The following is a 15,451-nucleotide window of genomic DNA, read 5'->3' on the forward strand; positions in this document are numbered from 1 at the left end:
CAAACAAAGGCACTTAGTGATTCTAATCCATACAAACAAACATTTTGACAGAAACAAAGAGGAAAAGAATGACTATAATGATGCCACTTCTTACAAAACTAGCACAGCATATTTCATCTGTGTGTTTGCTCATGTGTGTGTGTGTTAGGAAATGCTGTGTAAGTTTAGGCTGATAAATGAATTTATACATAAAATATCCTAGAAAATACAAACCAAGCATCAGCAACCAAAGACACAACTAAAACTCCAATAATCCTCAAGTGGAAGACAAAAACAAAACGTAAAGGAAATAAATTTTATTTGGTGTTACCTTATTATATAACCATTATATTTTACAGTTTTTTGGAAGCCACTCGTCCAACCAATAAGCAAAACACATCACAAACCACAGAGTCATCACTTTTTCTACAAAGAAAACTTTTTAATTCTCCTTCGGCTTGAACTAAAAGACTTCAGAACACTGCAAAACAGTTTCATGAAATGTTAGACAATTGTGCCTTTAACAGACTAACAGAACTACGAACAAAAGGGAAACATGGTCAAGTTCAATCTCAACTTTGTCCCTGAGTCTGACAGTTTACTGCTTTACCAATAAAGCAATTAACAGCTGTCACATTAAGGCTCACACAGATAAATAAGAAACCAGGAGACAGCTTCATGGGTCTCTACTTCCCGACTCTCCTTGCAGTTTCCTGCCACATAAAATATATTAAAAATAAAACATCCCACATCACAAAACCCAGTCAACCATTACTGAACTGCTTACAGATGATGTTCAAATGAGGAATGGGGCCTTAATTTGCAAATGAGCAATCATTAAGCCACCTTAAATGTCTTCCTGATTCGCATGAAATTGCACTCATTTGAGATGCAAGAGACACTTGTAAGCCCTTCCAATAGGAAATAAAACAAATTGCTTTAAAAATCTAACTTGTCTTTAAATGCATACAATGCATTTATGTTAAAAAAGATTTATGAGACTAGACAGCCCTTTGAACAGTGAGATCTCACATCACCCTACTTATGACACTGTAAGTAGCAGAAGTACTGTCAGTGTCCAGCTGGACTGTAGGACTAGACAAGGCAGCAGGAATTCAAGCTCATTTTGCATGAAAAGTTCTTCAATCTCCAAAGCACTTCAAGTGCAGGGCTATACAAAATATCTCATTCCAAGCAGTTATAAAAATTCACTGTACAGATTGAATTATTTCCACAGTAAGGTCCCAAAGACATACCCTAAAAAACAGTCCATAGGTTCAATTATCTTGTGTTTTTTGTACTATGAAGGAGTAAAGAAAAAGAAACTGAACAGTTTATAATAAAGCAGTTTCAACCCTCTTGCAATATATGGAGCTATACTTGAAAACAAACTCCACCTCTGACAGAAATGAGAAAAAAACCTGCCAGACCACTCAGAAGAGAAAAATTTAAAAGGCAAAGAACCACCAAACTCAATTAACAGGACAGAATAACGTAGAGTTTGTTTTATTTTGATGGATTTTATAACAGCTTTAGAAGAATCAGCAAAGTCTCTACCTACTCCCTTCCAGCCAGGCAACAGAGACACTGCCCTTAGCTGAGGACGTGCACCTTTCCCTCCCACTCTTACATTTTGGCTCCTCTGGGATCATTTTTCAATCACCAGATTGACACATTGAGTTTCTTTGGCAATGTTTTCCAAGTGGGAATTACCAGAGTTCAGAAACTATTCCTGATTAGCAAGCTGAAGGCCCTGATACCAGAAAGCCTTTCACCCTGGGCACTGTGGTCACCTGCATGAACTCCACAGTGCCATTACAGTGATTTATTTTTTTTAAGCAGAGGACCTGCAGAGTTGCTACATAATTAAACTAAAAGCTTTCACCTGTACATGTCTGAGCAGACATTTTTCACCGTTTGACACTTTTTGGGCCATCCAAACACTGCAAAGGGAACCCTGATCATTATAAACCTGCCCCTTGTACATTCTGAAGCTGCCAAATTCCGATCTTAGAGCAGCAATAAAATTCACCATTACTAAACCTAAACCAGCAGCCTAAAATCAAATTTTGCAACTGCTGAATGCCCAAATTTTCAACAATTCAAAAAAAAAAAAATCAACCTGAAGGTTAAGACTGAACAAGATGTGAGGAAAATGTTGCAAGGAAAAGTATTTTCTACCCAATAAAGAAAGCTTCAATGTGCATAAACCCTTGTAAAAAATCTTAATAAATATATTTAACATTCAGATTTTTTTACAGATAGAACAAAATAAATTTTATTGAGACATATGTGTTCATGCTGGCCTTTAAAATCTCAGACAAAACCAAAAAACAATGGAACGAAAGAAGAAAGTTTTACGATTAACCTTCTGGAACTTCAGCATTAGTGTGATTGTACTTAACACCTCCTACAAGACACTGCTCAAACCCTCCTTCTCCTTTCAGCTGAGGCTTCAGAGTATTTTTGACAAGTTAATCAATGCCCTCAGAAATGAGGGATATGCTGAGTGCAATAATCCCACAGAGCCAGCACGGACACACGCTGTGCATTCCACTAATTCACTTGTAAACGTCAGGACTTTCTGGTCCCTGCTTTACACTACAAAACACTGACAACTCAATCCCTCTGCACCACACTGTGTCCTGCTCCAGCAACACTCACATTGCTTTTGGTCCTTGTCCCAGTGTTTTCCTCAGCTTTTGTTTTGTTTAATGGGTTTTAGTGTGGTTTTTTTGGGTTTTGTTTTGGTCAGATCATTTTCTCACCAGTTAAGCAGCCCCTCTGTGCCAAATAAGGGCATTCTTAAGTACACCTTATGATATAAACCCCCTCATGCCTTCACACACACACTCCCCACTGGTAGGAACAGGAGCTCTCTACGTGAAGTCTGTCAGCCAGGTTATGTCAGAAGGTGCATCTTAGATCTTCATTCATTACCCACGAGGCTGTTTGAAGAAAAGCTTGGAAAATAATAGTGAATAAAGAGAAAATTACTCATCTCTCTTTCACCGTACTGACCAGTTCAGAAGACAAAATAATATTCAATCTTCTACATTGCCACTCCAATATCAGTGCTTCCAAACACGTGTGGAAACCTTTTTCCCATACAGATCTTATGGAAAAAAATACTTCTCTTTACTGCAAGCACATACAAGAACTGTTCTGCACAGGAGCATGTCATGTTCCTTTCTTCAAATACCGGGAGAGGAACTGGCTTCTCACAAAGTGGATCAGCTTGGTCTCTGTGCAGAACATCGTCACAACGGTTGCTGCAAAGCACAGAGAGCCCACACCGATGTGGATCAGCCTTGCCATCCACCCCTTATCACAGCAGAACACCACCTGCAACAAAGGAAACAAGCAATTGCAGGAAAACCAGTCAGCACAAAATAAATTTACTATCTCGGTAAAAAATAAGGCCCAACACCTCCCTTGATCATGCTACGCCACCGTCACGGTGAGTGTGGATTGGCCACATGCACTGACCCTACAGTAAAGTCACCTTTAGGAGGCACAAAACTTGCCTTCTCTTAAGAAAATTCTGTCAACAAAAAATAAACATTCAGTACATATCTGCTAAATGATAAAAAGTAAAAGCTCCTATTATCTGGCATAGAGAAAATCGTTAATTGAGATGACATGACAACTCTGTGGTTCTATCATGCAGTTCTGCTACTTTGCAGCACCATATTAGGCTATTTTCTAACAAAACTGGCAATCTCCCATGCCAAAATATAAAGCTCTCCCTTCTCAGGCATAATGGATTTTCAAGCTGTCAAAATCTGTACATTGAAAAGCTACCATCTCTGTAATATTTAGTCTATGCAATTACCATCTTGTAGTCTAAATAAATGTGCTCTAAGGGATTTTTGTTTCTGTTCTTGTTTTGGTTGTTTGTCACTTTTTTATTACAGAATTTTTAACAGGGTTTTTTTTGTGCTACTGCAAAAGTTCAGTTACTAATAACTAAGGACACATTTACCTACAGACAGCAGAAAAGTTTTAAAATTTATTTCACTTGTCAGACACACCTTGTACAGGTGGCAGAGATAACTTTGTATCAAAGATTAAATCTCTTAATATTATATCTTGCCTTGCTTGCAATGGAAACCTTCTGGCCTACCCTTTTTTCTTAACACTTTTCTCTGCCTGTGGACACATTTGACACTCATGTTCACAGTGAAAGGGAAGAGAAAGATGCTCACCTCTGAGAAACCAGTGATGACTCCACTGATGATATAAACCAGCACCAGAAAGGGAGAGGGAAGCAAACCTGTCAGAGGCCTGTAAGTGCTCTCCTTGAAGTAATCATAGATGTAGTGGATGCTGTGAGCGATTCGAATGCCCATGTTAAAGCAGTTGGCAAGGATAAAGCCTATACTGCCATGCCAGTGGGTCAGGAAATAAGAGATGCACAGAAATATGAAGGACAGGGCCAGCATAACAAAATTGTACCTGGGTAAAAAACAAACAAACAAAAAAAAGAAACAATTTAGCATTGCCTAAAGTTACTGCATTCCTTTACTGATGATCTTTTATTTTCTACAATAAGGAACAGAATTTCTCTTATCTTCTAGAGGAGAAGATAAATTTGAGATGTTAAAAGACATACCTGAAAGAACAAAAAATACATCAAACAAATTAAACCAAGAACTACATTATGTGAAGGAAATTCTATTTCACTAATCAGCTGTATACTCATTTCAGAAAGCAAAATTTAGTAACCATCATTAGTAATGTAAAAACCTGTGGATTTTTTTGCTACTTTATTTTAGGAATGTATTAAAGACACTAAATGCTCAACAACATAAAAATGGCACTTTATTTAGTTTTTGCTCCAAACAATGGCTTGGGAAACAAGTCCACATTTTAAAGGGATCATGAAAGCAGCCCTTGCAAAGTCAAAAAGATCCTACTTTGGTTGTGGAAAATAGACCTCACTGAAATTAATTTGGAAGGGCCACATCAGGGACAGCCTGAACACAGAATCAAGAAATAATCCCAGCTGGAAGGATCTCAGGAGGTCATCTAATCCAACCTCCTACAAAGTACATAAACCACTGAATTCACATCCACAATTTAGGTCACTCCTAAGTGTACATACAGTAACTGTACAGGAAAAGTTCTAATAGTTGCAAAGTTCTAATGAGTCAAATAATTCTTTTTAAAAGTATAGCTTCCAGCTCATCTGTACAGAAAACACACACTTAAATTACTTTTCCAGTTAGTGATTTACTGAAAGCTAATTTAACAACCTGCATTTCTTAATTTCTGACCTTTTTACCCAAACATTTTAACATTTGCCAAAGGTTCTACATCTAAATCTACATGCAGACAGCCTAACCAAGAGTTGCTTTTCAGTGGGGCAGGATATTATTATGCTGATTTCAAAAGCACCCATTTCTTTATCAGGTCAGCACAAATAAATTAACAGGAATATTCTGGGGACAGTTTCCTACCTGTCCACCTCTTCTTTGCACATCAAAGCAGATGTAAAACATTCTGTTACTCCATTGACAGCAAGAAATAAGACATATAACGAGTAACACCGGAGGAGATCTGGACCTGAAGAACACGTTACAAAGATAAACAGATAAATTCCTTGACCATTACGTAGTTCAGTGATATTTTAAAAAAAGGTATTATTGTTTCTGTGCTAAAAATATTAATTCTTTGGGTCCCATTTGTTGTATGGGGGTTTTCTGTTTTAAACAGCTGAAGTCAGCAATTGTACATCATGGCTTAGTCAAATAATCCTTTAAATGCTGTTTTTCAACAATGTGATATTGTAAGAGGGTAGAGCCCCAAGTTTCATAATACTTCATTAGAGGTCCTCAGCATATTTTAGTTTAAGGGACTACTTATTAAAGACACTCTTACAAAGGCACAAATTCTGGATTTCAATGAGCTTAGTCACAGATTTCAATAGGAATTTTACAGCAAAAAAAATCTGCTGATTTACCAAAAAACTCATAATAGCTGCAGTTTCTCTTTTTAAAGGAATGGCTTTTTTTTGCCAGCTCTATAAATCTTTACCTGTTCCTGAACTGAGCATTGAACCTCCATAAATATCCAGAGCCAGCTGAGAATAGGCATAGCCAAAAACAGTGATGGTAAGGCCAATCAGGAGCACAAGCTTCAACAGCAATTCCAATACATTTGCAGCCATAGCAACATCATCCTGAAAAAAAATGCAGTCACTGACATGAACCAGAATCAATGTCATGGTCATCTTCACACAGAAATGCTGCTTCACAGAAAAAATGAATTAGTTTGCACAGTGTAAAAAGGTGTGAAACTTATCCTTGGTTATTGAATTACCCACACAGATGGTCTTAACTTGGAACGTTTTTTATATATTTGTTATCCCATCATTTTTTCAGTTATAATATCAGGTACACTGGATATAAAATATACACATACATAGACCTCTCTTAGCCCACCAATGACCTGAAGCACAGGACTGAACTGTGTGCTGATGTGCAAGTAGCAGGATTACCACAGGACTGATCAGGAAAATTAGTCTGTGGAGCAAAGCTCTTATTCATTAATACTCCACACACAATTCAGAAGTGCAAGAAAAATACAAATATTTCCTTCCCAAAATCGCACTCTTCAGAAACACTACTTAACAGCTTTTGATATTTTCAAGTATATCAAGAATTTATTTAATAGAAATAGTATGATTTCATGATTTAAATAATGGAAATACACAGTACAGAAGGCTTTACATCAGAGTTTGGAGGAGAGGATGTTCACTTCATTGGCACAAGGTAATACTACATCACTGCATATTTTAATTTCTATTTCATTAGCATTTTACCTATTCTCATCTTTTTTTTGGTCCAGCCTCACTTGACACTTTTGTTCTCCACTTGAACTTTTCAATTTTAACAGCCTCAACACTCAAATTCAAACACACATTTCTGTCACACTTTTGTGATGCAACTTTTCTGTAACAAAAATCAAGCATTTGACATGTAATCAATCCAAAATAAACTTACCTGCTTCTGATCCTTTACAGCCTTCCCTCTTTCCAACACTTTAGCAAAAAAGACATAAAAACTCTCCTCAATAGGCAAAAAGATAAACCTGGCCACCAGTGAACCAAGATTATTCACGATATCATATACACCTTGAAAACAAAAATAGCAGCAATCTTTCATTTTTAGATGCATTTTAATTCCAAGTCTTTAATAACAACGTGAATTCTAATTTAACATCTCCACTAAACAAAGAGAAAATAAATGGACTTTAGTGCAACACTAAAGCAGTGTTTTCTAAAGATTCTGACAGTCACAGCACCACAGCTCAAAATTGCAAGGCTGGCTCATAGATGGCAAAGGAGGACAAAAGCATCAGCTGCAGATGTAAATCTAATAACAGCACCAAACCAGGCTGAAAATTCTTATTCCTTACTGTAGAGGAATTAGGAGGATCCTGATAAATTCACTGAATGAGAACAGGAAGATAAGGATTTATGGATACAGAAGAAGAGAATGGTATGTATCTAGTGAAAGTTATCCCTGTCTACAGCAGGGAGTTTGGAACTAGATGATCTTTAAAGTCCCTTCCAACCCAGGCCATTCTATGTTTCTGTCATCTTAAATCAAATTCTTTTCTCTATCTATATCAATCATTCTCTGAAATGTCACAAAGGCTTTGAAATATTCCCAGGTTTTCAAATTATCTTCAAATACTTTAAGTCACTTTCAGAACCATCTTCAGAGCAGTGACCAAGAAAACTCTGTCACCATTCCACAGCACCATCACACTTACCCTGATCTCCAAAATTTAACACGTTCAAAAAAGTCATCACATATCGTTCACCTGTAAGTTCAAGAACAAAAAACTTGAGAACAAGTCCCTAAATATTTCCCAATACTTGTTCTAGTATTTCCAATAGTAAGTATTTAAGAGACTAAGTCAAATGGAACCTGGTTCAGGTTACCCTAAAAAGCTTCATTCTGGTTGGTAACAATCTCTGACAGTGCCTTGCCTCCCCCCACCCCACCAGGCTTTCTGAAGCTCTAAGTCCACTTTGTAAGGAGTGTTCACGAGCCCTTCCCCACCATGATTACACATAAAGCCTCACCCTCTGTCAAAATCTGTTTCAAGAAGGATTGTTTGAAGAAACTCCAGGTCAAACGTGCTTCCTTCCAGTTGACAAAGGTCTGCAAAAAAAGAACTGAAATGTAATAAACATGACTGAACCTACAGAGTAGAAACAGAAAATACAAAGCCAGTGCAATACTCCAGGCAAGCTCTAACTGGAGTGATGAGGAAACCCACCGTGTCACAGTTTCTAACAATCTCAAATATTATTGAAAATATTGCTAAATTCAAAGACCAACATCACTCTGATCTGGCAAAAACTTATTCCCTTGTTGAAAAGTACTGTTGTTGCAGATAAAGTACTCAAAAAAGCTTTCAACAGAAAATAGTAATTAGAGACCAGAAAAAGCCACATCTATGCTGTTTAGCATGCCAGTATAACTTCCACCTTCACTGCAGGTATAAATTGCTAACTGCTCTTCAAACTGTCCCCATAAGTCTTGCATCCAAGAACCACCTTTATCTTTTCAATTCTGTAAATCTTTTCAAAACGTTGCTTTCCTTGCTGCAGCTTTTCATTCTTTCTTTGCCTCGTTTTTGTCTGAGAGATATCTGAGAGCCTGTAGGATGCTGTGTAGCACCTTGGTTATTTTGTGGAAAGGTCCAAGTACCAAAATCCATGGTAAAATGGTTCTGGCTTTTTTCCTGCCTCGGGTCCAGTGATACCCTGCACAGTGGAGATGTTCTGTCTCCAGTTAACATTTTTCAATATCTTTGCACAAACCAAGTCAGTAACAATGAACTCTTTGCTGTTATGAGCTTATTTTTCTGACAAGGATTCTACTAATACAAACTACAAACAGAACTTTTATGTAATTTTTTTTTTCTTTAACCTGCCATACCTTCTACAGTGCAGAAATAACCCTGAAATCAGTCAATTAACTCCACTGTCTCAAAGTAATTTTCAAAACAAAAGATTTTTAAGGAGGGGAGGGAAATCAAGAAAAACTGTGCAACCTACCTCATCTTCCACAAAGTTAGGTAACAGAGCTTTCACTCTAGCAACTGGAAATGACTTTTTTGTTGCTTCAGGTGATCCCAAAAACATCACAAAATAAGTTACATAGCACATTACCAGAACAGTGGCATATAAAAGCTGGAAAGATTGGGAAGGAGAGACAAAAAACAAAGAGTGATATAAAATTAACTTACAAATGTAGATTTACATGCGAGAATTACATAGTAGTTGCAAATTTAGTGGAAAGAAAATATAAGTAGTTCTTATTCCTGTTGAATATTAAACTAGGTAAAGACTTTAACACCTCTCAAGAATGCTATTGATCTCTCTTTTTTTAAAACTGTAGGTTATCATAGTCCTTTGCTAACTTTCATGTTTTATTTAGCATTTTTAGAATGATTATTTAAAGTCCAATTACAAAGCAATTATTCACTCAATCAAAAATCAAACTGACAAAGTAGCTACTGTCTACATCTCTTACTTTATAGAATCATTTCCATCTTCCATCAGTTATGAGGCACCTACTACAGCCACTGCAAAAAGTGAACAAAATTAAAAATAACCTGCTGTCCACATCTGCAGTGGATCACATTTTTATTTCTAGGTGAACTGACAGTACACAGGCCACAATTCTATTTTACAGGTGCCAATATATCCCTTCTTCACTGTAGTAAAGAAAAACTTTTAACCTGAATACATTGCACACGATTAGCACCTCCTGATAAGGTGATACAGGTTGGTGGTACAGGCTGATAAAGTTGCACATGATTAGTCTTCTACAGGGTAGAATCCAAAGTCTAATAATTCTGAGGCCAGATGGGGAACAGAGTCTTCAGGCATCAGAAGGCGTAACTCATTAAGAAAAAGAGTCCACATAAAGCTTACACAGAATAACATAACTTTATTTGCAAAATGTGCCTTCACAGGAGGAGGAGGTCCTTCCTTGTACCTCTATTAAACTGCTCAAGGCACCAAGTCAATAACAAGTATCAGGAAAATACTAAATACAGGTGCTAAATCCTAAACCTCCCTGGAGCTTTTTCCCCTCAGCTTCATAAAAGTTCTTTAACAGGCTAAATGTCAAAGGCAAATAAAAATTCAGGTGAGTGAAAACACAGAAAACTTACCTGAGCCAAGGCAAAAATGTAAAGGCCCCACTGAGGATAAAGGATTACTAAAGTAACCGTCAAAATGCATTTTGATACCACTGAAAGGCTTTCAGCAATTACCTTCAAGAAAGAGAAAAGGGAGAAGAGTTATTTTCTGCCACGCACACAACTTTAAAATACATTAGTTTAACACATAGAATTTATGTAGGAATGTAAGACTTTTAAAGTCAGTGTGACTTTATCACAGAGCTTCTTCCTGCTGAGCTGGCCAGCTGAAATCGTAATTTTTCTGTAAATTTTCTATTCTTCCATTTCACAACTCCTCCATTGCACTTTCTCAGTCCTTTGTATGGGATAGAAGGGAGAAATCTTTGCCTGAGACTATTCTCGATTGCTACATTCCACAGTTTTATGCCAACAATCAACTGAAATGCAGAGTTGTGGAAGCAGTGTGCCTCTCACAATTAAAACTTGTGATTAAGCATTTAATGATCTCGAATGTGATAATTTCTAAATAAACCAACTTGCTTGCTTGAGTGGTTACAAATCTCTATGTTACAACCATGCCATACAGTACTAAACAGGACACGTGGGGGGGGTTATATGCTTGAATATAAAAAGATCTAGGTCAGTTATATGTTCTTTTCTACAGAAAGAAAATTCCCCCCCCATGCATACACCCCATGTACTTTACTAACCTTGAGTCTCACAAACAAATGAGCTTGTGCTAAAACCCAGCACGGTTCTCCCAGAAGTTCAACAATTGCAGAAAGGCCAAATGCCACCACACCAGCCTGATAATGAGGAACCACAGAAGGATCAGGGACTTCGAGCAAGTGTAGCCAGACTAAGCCCAAGAAAACAGACCAAAAAACACCAAGAGGGACTCTAAAAAGGTAACATAAAAACTAATTAATACAAATGTTACTTCAGCAGGGAAAAAAGACCCGAAGAAAACTAGATCACAATGTTACATATGGCCACAATGATTAAAAAAAAAAAGACCCCAATGAATTAATTTCTGTTATTACTATACCTAGAATGCATTCTTTTTTGTTGTAATGAACATCTTTATGTCACTCTTTACAACATTTTTCTCACTTGTCTATTTTCTACTTAAGAGCCTAACATAAGGTCAAATATCTGCATTCTTGTGCCCTAGGACCAAACAATTCTGACATCCCACATCAGCCTGCAGAACACCACAAATTCTCACTGCTGCAAATTTACAGTCTGTGTTTATCAGGGGTCTGTCAGACAAGCTTTGATGGATCTTGCTCTAACAGATAAAGATGCCACCACTCCAATTGCTAATTTCACTCTTCCAGAAGTCACTGATTCTCCAGAGAGCAACACCAGAGTGAGCATGAGGAAACGCCTGTGTGCCCCTCAGGTGTGCCAACTCACTGTGCTCTGCTGTAGCTCAGAGCCACCTCCATCAGGAGTGCAGCTGAAAAACCAGGCCAGGCACAGGAGAGCAGAAGGGAAAAAAAAAAAAACGAAGAAAACTAGATCACAATGTTACATATGGCCACAATGATTAAAAAAAAAAAGACCCCAATGAATTAATTTCTGTTATTACTATACCTAGAATGCATTCTTTTTTGTTGTAATGAACATCTTTATGTCACTCTTTACAACATTTTTCTCACTTGTCTATTTTCTACTTAAGAGCCTAACATAAGGTCAAATATCTGCATTCTTGTGCCCTAGGACCAAACAATTCTGACATCCCACATCAGCCTGCAGAACACCACAAATTCTCACTGCTGCAAATTTACAGTCTGTGTTTATCAGGGGTCTGTCAGACAAGCTTTGATGGATCTTGCTCTAACAGATAAAGATGCCACCACTCCAATTGCTAATTTCACTCTTCCAGAAGTCACTGATTCTCCAGAGAGCAACACCAGAGTGAGCATGAGGAAACGCCTGTGTGCCCCTCAGGTGTGCCAACTCACTGTGCTCTGCTGTAGCTCAGAGCCACCTCCATCAGGAGTGCAGCTGAAAAACCAGGCCAGGCACAGGAGAGCAGACATGCATTCCCTTCTGCTGACACTGCTTCAGGAACACAAAGCTTCTGGCAGAGTGAACAAAGGTTTACATCACTGGAGCAAGATCTATTTGACCCTCACATTATCAGACCCCCTAAGGTACTTAACACTGAGCTCCTAAGATATATTTCAGATGCTTCATGAAAGCTGCTTTTCATTTGAAGTTATGCTTCTCTACAAAGAAAAATTTAAATAAAAAAAAGATGCATACAGTTAATGTTATTTCTGTCATTTAAAGCCCATTTGAAAGGCTGTCACACAGCAGAAAGTTGAGTATAATACAGCTAAGAGAACAGAATTACTGCATTTTAAATATTAGTATTAAACCTATCCCTGAAGGGCACAATCTCTCTTCTTTATACCTGGATGCAGATGACCATAAATAACTCCTCACTTCTGGGCCGGTTCCAGGACAACTCATTAGGGTGCCCTAATGTACTATTTTATCATGCAAGGGTAGTCTCCCACTGTATCAAGCAAGTAAGTTTACTTCCCAACCCACTTAACTGTGTCTGCACAGCAGCTACAGCTGACAGAGGGAAAGAGTAGAGGAAGAGAGAATGTATCCAGGAGCCAGAAGAGAGAAATAAGTCATAAAATCCATTTTGCTGCAATGTGTGATTACACACTCTGGCTGCAGCATCACGTGGACTTTAAGCTGTTCTGCTATAAACAGCTGAAAGCAGTTGTTCTACTTCCTTCCTGTTTTTTAATTCCAACGACTCTTTCTTTCACCTTTTCACACCCCTCCTACCCAAATATTTATGCTGCCTGCCATTAATCAACATCAGGGCTCAAGAATAAAAACTTGGTCGGGGGAGGGAGGAGATATCTAAAGCAAATTCACAAATGTGCATAAGGTAATATAAGAGCAAGACTGAGCAGGCAGAGGAAGAAAAAAAAAAAAGGACTTTGTATTTGTGCAACAGTGTTTTCCATCAACAGCTACAATGTAAATGAAACTCCAGTTAAGCAACAGAACAAAGGCTCCTGATAACACCTTTGGCAATGGACTTTCCCACATGCTCCAAAAAGAAATCTAGTCCATAAATGCTAAAACAACAGTCTTGACCAGCTTCCTGCATCAGTCCTGAAACACGATTATGGCTTCTAAATGCTCAGTGCTAAAATAATTACCTTAGTAAATAAACACTTCCTCTCATTCTGTGAGCTCTCAGACAAGAATTAGAAACAAATTCTAAAGAAGTAAACTTTTAGAGGTATCTTACGTCAGCCACAAGAGATTAATTGTTTTGGTCCAGTTTCTCTTTGTACTTCCACTCAAACAAGCTCTTCGAAATGCTTCCCTGGCGAGGAAGACAACTGTGGAGTACAGCAGAGTCAGCCTAAGGAAGGTGAGAAGGAAAAAAAAAAAAAGAAAACTATTTCTTTAAACAGGTACACAAACATGGTGATATGAACTAAATCACCACCTCTCCCTAAAAAAAAAAAAAAAAAAAAAAAAAAAGAAAAGAAAAAGAGGTAAAGTAAGTGATTACACATGATTACTCGAATGGCAAGAATGCATGGTACAAACCAGAAATGCAGAGACAAGGTGTATCCTACGGGAACAGCACGTTGTGTCTGGCTTTTCCTTTGCAAGGTGATGGTTTAAACATGGAAAACAGGCCAATGCTACCAGTGTTTCGGGGCAAAACAGAACTGTGGAAGCATTAAATGATCAAACCCAAAAGTAGATTAAACAGCGTTATGCAGAGCATTACAAGCAACACTATACAGACCACGGAGCCGAGATCCAGCACCCACAAGCATCGTCCCAAAGCCCTCCTGGGGGTGCCTCAAGGATGTCCGGGGACCAGCGGGTCGGATGCGGGGCACGGGCCGCCTGCCCGGGGGCTCTTCAGCCTCCTCCTCCTCACCTGACATTGACCACGCCGATGAGCTCCCTGGAGAGGTAGCGCAGCGTGAAGGCGTTCAGCGCGAAGGTGACCACCCGGAACAGCACCTGTGGAAGAAGCCGCACGGGAAACACCTGCGGGGCACGGCCGAGCAGGAGGAGAAGAAGGAGAAGGGTTGAGGCGGCCCCGCACCTGCAGCAGGGCGCTGGACGAGGCCAGCCGGGCGGTCTGACCCAGCACGTCCTGCGCCGCCATCCCCGGCCCCGCCGCAGGAAATGGCGCGGCCGCCGTCGCACCGGATCCCGTCAGAGCGGGGGCACCGCCCCGGCCCGGCAGCACCGCGGGGACACCGCCCCGGCACCGGGACGGGACCGTGGGGCTGAGGGGGCACCGCCCCGGCACCGGGACGGGACCGTGGGGCTGAGGGGGCACCGCCCCGGCACCGCGATGGGGCTGAGGGGGCACCGCCCCGGCACCGCGATGGGGCTGAGGGGGCACCGCCCCGGCACCGCGATAGGGCACCGCCCCGGCACCGCGATGGGGCTGAGGGGGCACCGCCCCGGCACCGCGATGGGGCTGAGGGGGCACCGCCCCGGCACCGCGATGGGGCTGAGGGGGCACCGCCCCGGCACCGCGATGGGGCTGAGGGGGCACCGCCCCGGCACCGCGATGGGGCTGAGGGGGCACCGCCCCGGCACCGCGATGGGGCTGAGGGGACGGGATGAGGCAGGAGGGGAGTGGCCGGTCCGGCGGCGCTCGGGACTAATTGGGAACGGTCCAGGAGCTCCAAGCACCCGCCTGTGCCAAAACTAAGCGCCAGCCAAGCAGGTGTCCCTCCAAAGCAACCCCTAAACTCCACACTGGCTTAGGGGAGGAGATACCCTGGCAAATAGTAATTTCAGATAAGTGCTGTTTGTTTTTTCCAGAGATTTCTGAAAAAAATCTCTGCGCGAGTTCCATCAGTCCCTTTCTAACTTGAGGGCGAACCCTCCAGCCTTCCCTGACTCTAAGGAGAAAGGCAGCTGAAACAGAGGTAAAACACACTTGCTGCAGGACCGAGAAAGGTTCTTATTTCATTCTGTGGAGAAGAAAAAAAAAAAACAAACACCAAAACAAACAAAAAACCCTACACACACACACACAAACAACAACAGTGAAACTGGAAACAAACAAACAAAAACAAACAAAAACCAAAACACAAAAACCAGCACAAAACAACCAAACAAACCCACATGAAACCCACCAAACCCCCAAACAAACAAAAAACCCACCACCCAAACACAAAACCCATTCCCCAAAGCCAACACACCTTCAAATAGCACAATGCAATTTAACCATAACAGATCAAATTTGGTAATATAGTGCCTTGAACCCTTA

At 40.1% G+C, this 15,451-nt stretch overlaps 1 protein-coding gene across 2 annotated transcripts; it reads right to left on the reverse strand.

Moving 5' to 3' along the window:
• Positions 1–280: 280 nt before the first annotated feature.
• Positions 281–14,438, reverse strand: RFT1 (RFT1 homolog). 2 transcript variants are annotated; one of them, XM_039379160.1, is made up of 13 exons: positions 14,267–14,438; positions 14,096–14,181; positions 13,445–13,561; positions 10,863–11,052; positions 10,183–10,284; positions 9,059–9,193; positions 8,078–8,156; positions 7,762–7,812; positions 6,987–7,024; positions 6,019–6,163; positions 5,442–5,547; positions 4,188–4,437; positions 281–3,324 (listed from the first exon to the last, which is right to left on the reverse strand). In XM_039379160.1, the coding sequence occupies exons 1-13, from the start codon at positions 14,327–14,329 to the stop codon at positions 3,160–3,162; spliced, it is 1,527 nt and encodes a 508-aa protein (XP_039235094.1). In that variant the 5' UTR covers positions 14,330–14,438; the 3' UTR covers positions 281–3,159. The 2 variants fall into 2 exon arrangements, with proteins under 2 accessions (XP_039235094.1, XP_027585350.1); XM_027729549.2 differs by having other exon boundaries at positions 6,987–7,117; positions 14,267–14,436.
• Between the last annotated feature and the right edge of the window lie 1,013 nt (positions 14,439–15,451).

This window comes from Pipra filicauda, unplaced genomic scaffold (genome assembly GCF_003945595.2).
Source record: "Pipra filicauda isolate LSUMZ 115617 unplaced genomic scaffold, ASM394559v2 scaffold103_size3290846_pilon, whole genome shotgun sequence".
NCBI lineage: Eukaryota > Metazoa > Chordata > Aves > Passeriformes > Pipridae > Pipra > Pipra filicauda.

Coding starts and splice junctions, on each gene's coding strand:
- RFT1 (XM_027729549.2), bottom strand. CDS start 14,329: ATGGCGGCGCAGGACGTGCTGGGTCAGACCGCCCGGCTGGCCTCGTCC. Junction 9,194..10,182: donor ACATTTTTGCCTTGGCTCAG/GTAAGTTTTCTG, acceptor CAATCTTTCCAG/CTTTTATATGCCACTGTTCT. Junction 5,548..6,018: donor AATGCTCAGTTCAGGAACAG/GTAAAGATTTAT, acceptor CGTGTTCTTCAG/GTCCAGATCTCCTCCGGTGT.